This window comes from Gavialis gangeticus, unplaced genomic scaffold, assembly GCF_001723915.1.
Source record: "Gavialis gangeticus isolate Ggan-Ray unplaced genomic scaffold, GavGan_comp1, whole genome shotgun sequence".
NCBI classification, from domain to species: Eukaryota; Metazoa; Chordata; order Crocodylia; family Gavialidae; genus Gavialis; species Gavialis gangeticus.
Window position 1 is genome coordinate 25,073,661 of NW_017729025.1, and position 5,345 is coordinate 25,079,005.

The window sequence follows — 5,345 nt, forward strand, 5'->3', positions numbered from 1 at the left end:
GCAGGTTGGAGGAAGAAAAGCTGCTACTACATCCAAAGCAATGAGGGGAGCAACAGTAAGAGAGAGAGTCCACAGCAGTGCATTAGCTTCTTGCAGGCTGCCAGTTGGACAGCCCCTGCTTCAGAGCATTCTGAAGCAAGTAATCTAACCAGATGCATTGTTAAACTGAATGATGTGCTAAATGAAATATGTTTCTGGAGCAGGAGATATATTAAAAGTTGATCTATTGCTTAATTCATTTCTCCATTTTCCAAGTCATGCTACGTAATTAATTTTTAGGCCCTTTTGATTTCTCTGGTGTCATAAAAACCTAGAAGTGACTTGTTATAAGATGGATATTCTTCTCCCAGGGAAGTAGCTGTTACTAGGTCTGTCTTTTGTGACACACTAAATGCTAACAAGGGGCACTTACATGCATGAAGGCTGCTCTGATGCACTGTAAATGCAGCATGTCGCAGCAGACTCAATCGAGCCTGCTGGAGCATGAAAATTAACACACACTCCAGCAGCCTCCAGCGTCATGTGCATCAGTGTCCCCACATTGAAAAAATGGTGGAGGGGTGCTTTGAACTAAAGCTTATTCTAATGAGCTTTAGTTCAAAGCACCCCACTGCCATTTTTCCAGTGCAGGGAGGCTAATACGTGACACTCAGGTGCTTTTAATTAGCATGGCTTGCTAATTAAAGCTCCCTGTCTCTCCGTACTTTCTGGAGCACGTCTAGTAATGCCCAAGGTGTCCTACCTGTTAGTCTCTTTTCTGCTTAATCCATCATCAGAGTAGCTATACACCCTTTACAGCCTTGAAACAAAGCCTCAGTGGCTAAAAGCTGTGAAGAATTAATAGGTCTTGGGGACCATGATAGACAGGAAGATGCTATGGCACTTTTCAGAATAGTGTTGCGAAATCCATAGTGGGCCAAAGTTTAATGACCAACATTTATAGTAGCCCAACTCAGCTTTCAAGAAATAAGTCATCAATGCTAATATCATTCTGTAAGTAAACTTTTTATGTTAAACGTATTTAAATTCTTCAGGCAACTCAAAATCTAATTTTGTCTTCCTAACACAATTTTATTTTATAAGTATTTAATGTTTAGCTTGCGGTAGTGCAAGAATTCTTATGATACAACTCATAATGGAGCAGTAAATACAGAATTTAAAAGTATATTTCCGAATTAATTATTTTTATTGAACTTCAAAAACTGAATAGTGACAGAAATTCATCAAGTGAAAATGCATGCTTGCACTATAGTACAATAAAAAGGACTATACATACTATGGAATTGTGTAACTTTATAAAAAAACAAACGTTCTCTGAGGAACTTTATACACAAGAAGTGTAAGATTTGCTTAGAATTCTCTTTTGGTATTTAATATTTTCTTTCATTATACTCTAATGGCTACTGTACTACAAGATCTTAAGTATGGGCATAATTTTACTTGAGTAACCTCATGGATTTTGGTAGGACTATGTATGTTAACAAAATAATCCAGGTAATTTAAATCCTTGTGAAATGAATACGCATTTAAGTAATCCTCCAGACTATTTAAATAGTGAAGCTAAGTGGGCTGAATAAGAGGAATATATCAACCTTCCTGTTTCAGCAAATTAGGAAGAGATAACATGAATTGTGTATACTGCATTTTGTGTAGCAAGTCCCTGAATTTATTCGTTTCATAAGTAGTATTCTTTAAATTAACAGCAGCTGGGTTTTTTGTCCATTTGGTCATCTAATGCCTTTATCCAGGTTCTCTTATAAAAAGCTTACATTTTTACTTCTAAGTGAAAACTAAAATGAGGGCTAGACTTGGACAAGCTAGCATCATATTGTATCTGTAGCAAGATCTCGCTAATTAAGATTGCTTAACATCTCTTGGAAGAATTCTACAAATATATTATCTATTGTGCAAGGCAGAAAGGTTTTTGATCTCATATCCAAAATTAGTTTTTATATATAAAATGCAAATGCTAGTAGTTGACTATACTACTTTGCCATTTGTTGGACAATATATATGTAAGCATTAATTCATAATTTTATTTTTTCTCAAATATTTATTTTGAAATACTTGAGTGTTTATTCTAATAGAAAATAAAAATAAATAAAATTCCTGATATCCAAAGGGTAATGAGTGTGTGTTGGTTGAGTTTTATAAGATTGTGTTTTACATATTAACACAAAATTTGCATTTCAGACTTACTTGGCTCTTACCTTAAACCTCCCAACATGTTGACTTTTCCTGGAGCCACTAATGGGAATGTGCTTCCTTCTGGCCCTCATTTTCTCTTTGATCTCTGGCATCCCATGTCTACACCTGGGTCAAAGAGCTGTTGTCCATCTCTACAATATTTTGTGTTTTCCTGTCTTTGACATTTAGGAAAAAAAATGTTTGTCTTTCCATCTCCTTCCTTGCCCTCTCTCGCCCCTCCAGTTCCCTAGTTTCCCCTTCATTTATTAATGATAGAAATACTCCTTTCTCTGGGAGGTGAAGTCATTGACTGGATTTCATAATGGTTTCAATTTCCTGACCTTTGGGGCATAGTGTAAGGTCCATTTATTTTTCCCAGTCTGAGGAAATGTGAAGTGTCTGGTGGAAGATGTCCAAGACCCTACATGTGTATTTTGCTGCCACATGTCGCTGTAGCTGTGGTACTTTATCACTGAACAGGGGAATTGGAAGAGAGGTATATTTCATGGCTGTGCATTTAAGAAATGGCAGTGGGATGCCTAGGCCCAAGGGTCAGTACTGTTCCTTTAGAGGGTGTGTGCTTGTCTAAATAAATTTCCTACACTCGTACGCTACAGTGGAATTTTGTAAGCCTGGAGGTATGAACATATGGTAGTATTTGTTCTTTATTGCAGTGATAGTCCGAGCTGCTGACTGTAAGAAGGTGTACCAGATAGAGCTTGTGCCCAAAGAGAAAATTATTGTCCTCGTCTGTGGTCGGAACCATCACGTTCACTTATACCCCTGGGCCTCCCTGGATGGATCAGAAGGCAACTTTGATATCAAACTTCCGGAAACTAAAGGCTGCCAATTTATTACAACTGGAACACTGAAGAAAAGTTCTTCTGTTTGCTTGTTTGTGGCAGTCAAACGACAGGTTCTTTGCTATGAAACTCACAGAACTAAACCTTTCCACAAAAAATTCAGTGAAATTCAGGCTCCAGGAACCGTACAGTGGATGTCAGTGTTCAAGGACAAGCTCTGTGTTGGCTACCAGTCTGGGTTCTCTCTGTTGAACATCCAGGGAGACGGACAGTCTATAAACCTGGTAAATCCTAATGACCCCTCGCTTATGTTCCTCTCACAGCAGTCTTTTGATGCCCTTTGTGCTGTGGAACTCAGTAATGAGGAATACCTGCTTTGCTTCAGCCATATAGGATTGTACGTCGATTCACAAGGTCGAAGGTCACGCATGCAGGAACTAATGTGGCCTGCAACTCCTGTTGCCTGTAGTATGTATATGTTTTTCTGTTGCAATATCGCTGTTGCTGCTTTACTTGTCTAAAAATATTCAGCACATATTCTATTTTGCTTTGGTATTGTCTGAACTTCTCCAGTTGAAATGTTGATGAATTAATAGAATAGTGTTCCCTCCTGTTAGCATTGTTAAAGATCACCACACTTGACACTTGGTGCAGAAATCCTGGATGCTACTAGAAAGAATTTTTTTGTCACAGAAGACAGGTAGGGGAGAAACCCTAGACATAAGGCAAGAAAAGAGTTTCCATATGAAATTCATATCTGATTGACCCAACAGTAACCTGGATACAGGATACCAAAAGACGAATCAGTATGCAAGTTCTTTATTATACAAATCATGGCTTACTTTGCTACATGATTTAAAATTAAAGTTGTCTTCTGGTTACTTTCTGCATGCTGGACTCAAAAAAAATTGACAAAGGTGTAAATCAGAATTCCTGACTTCCTAAGAGAGGGCAGGAGTCAAGAAAAATGATGCTTTTGTTAGAGCTGGAGCTGGTCATACCATTTCCCCTCCTTTCACTTGACAGTCATCCCCAAATGTGTTATGTTTTTCAACCTGGTCTAGCTCTGAGATTTGTCAGCTCTTTAGGACAGGGCACAAATGAGTCAGCAGCTTGCTGGCAGCTTAGAAATTTTTTTCATTATTGTTTATTTTTACTATGATAGTTTTTGTGTTTTATTATAAACAATATGGAGCTTAAATGTCAATGAGAATTCATTCTGAAGGACTAGGGACAGAGAGAAAGCAAGTGTATAAATACTAAATTCAACCATGGGGTAAACTAGCTGCCCAAACTGCCAGCCCTTAATGGTTTATTTTAGTTTAAGAGTCCTCAACAGAAATTGCTTGCTTGATTTACTGACTCAGTTCTGTACATCAGAGTTTGAACCAGGGACACCAGGAAGGGATGTAGTCAGCAAATTCACTTTCAAACCAGGTTAGCCAAAACGAATATTTGTTTTTTCCAGCAGTTTTTGTTGTATTGTATTTCAGTAAATGAGTGTAGTAGAGTGCTGTGTTACTACTTTCTATTATCATGAGCTTTTTTCAGATCTTTTGCACGTTCAGTTTGCAGTTTGGCATTGACCCAGAGATAAAGTGGGGAAGATGACTTGCCCTACTGCCAATGTGTTACTTGCCTTTTCACTAGCCTACTCTTCCTGCCTCCGTTCTGGTGCTCTGTGTGTTAGTGCTGTGGGTGGCTTTTTGTCCTTTCCTCCGTAGTTACCCCTTAATGAGGACACAAAACCAGAAGAGGCATTTAGTTGTTTTTCCTTTTGCAGTTACTAAGAGGTTGGCTGTTAGATTATATCATGTAGTGGAATTTGTTTAATTTCTAGACCTTACTGATAGGACACGTTCTCCCTTTAAGACAGTAGTTCTGCAGTGCGCAGTGTGCCTTCCAGAGGTGCTGGGATGTGGGTGCTGCCATGGCCAGGTTAAAATGCCCTGCATGCCTCCTGTGGAGGTAGATAAGGAAGCAGCTGGAGCCTGTGCTCTTCCTGCAGCCTTTCCCAGTCCACCCCCACATGCTTCTCCCAGAAACAGAGGTGTGCTTTGCCCGCTCTTGTTTCCCAGAGAAGCATGCAGGTTTGGACCCCTGCCCTTCTTCCACCTCCTGGGCACAGGGGAGTTTGCGTAGAGCTCAAAACTCCATCAGTTTTGTCTCTGTTCCTGCTTGCTTTAGCTTTATCAGAAAACCCTACAGGCAGGAGTGAGGGACAGTTCCCCAGCTGAGAGCCACCAAGGTCATTGGAGGAAGCACAATAGTGGTTCTCAACCAGGAGTGCTGCCAAATTCAGAAGTGGTGGAAGGTGCCCTGACTTCAAAAAAAAAAAAAAAAAAAAAAAAAAAA

At 39.4% G+C, this 5,345-nt stretch overlaps 1 protein-coding gene across 3 annotated transcripts in view; it reads left to right on the forward strand.

Moving 5' to 3' along the window:
* The window catches only part of CDC42BPB (CDC42 binding protein kinase beta), a 166,900-nt gene that overhangs the window by 148,779 nt on the left and 12,776 nt on the right, over window positions 1-5,345 (forward strand). For all 3 annotated transcript variants that reach the window (XM_019518528.1, XM_019518529.1, XM_019518530.1), the window contains one exon: window positions 2,862-3,458. In XM_019518528.1, coding sequence (XP_019374073.1) covers window positions 2,862-3,458 — 597 coding nt within the window. The remainder of the gene's footprint in view (window positions 1-2,861; window positions 3,459-5,345) is intronic.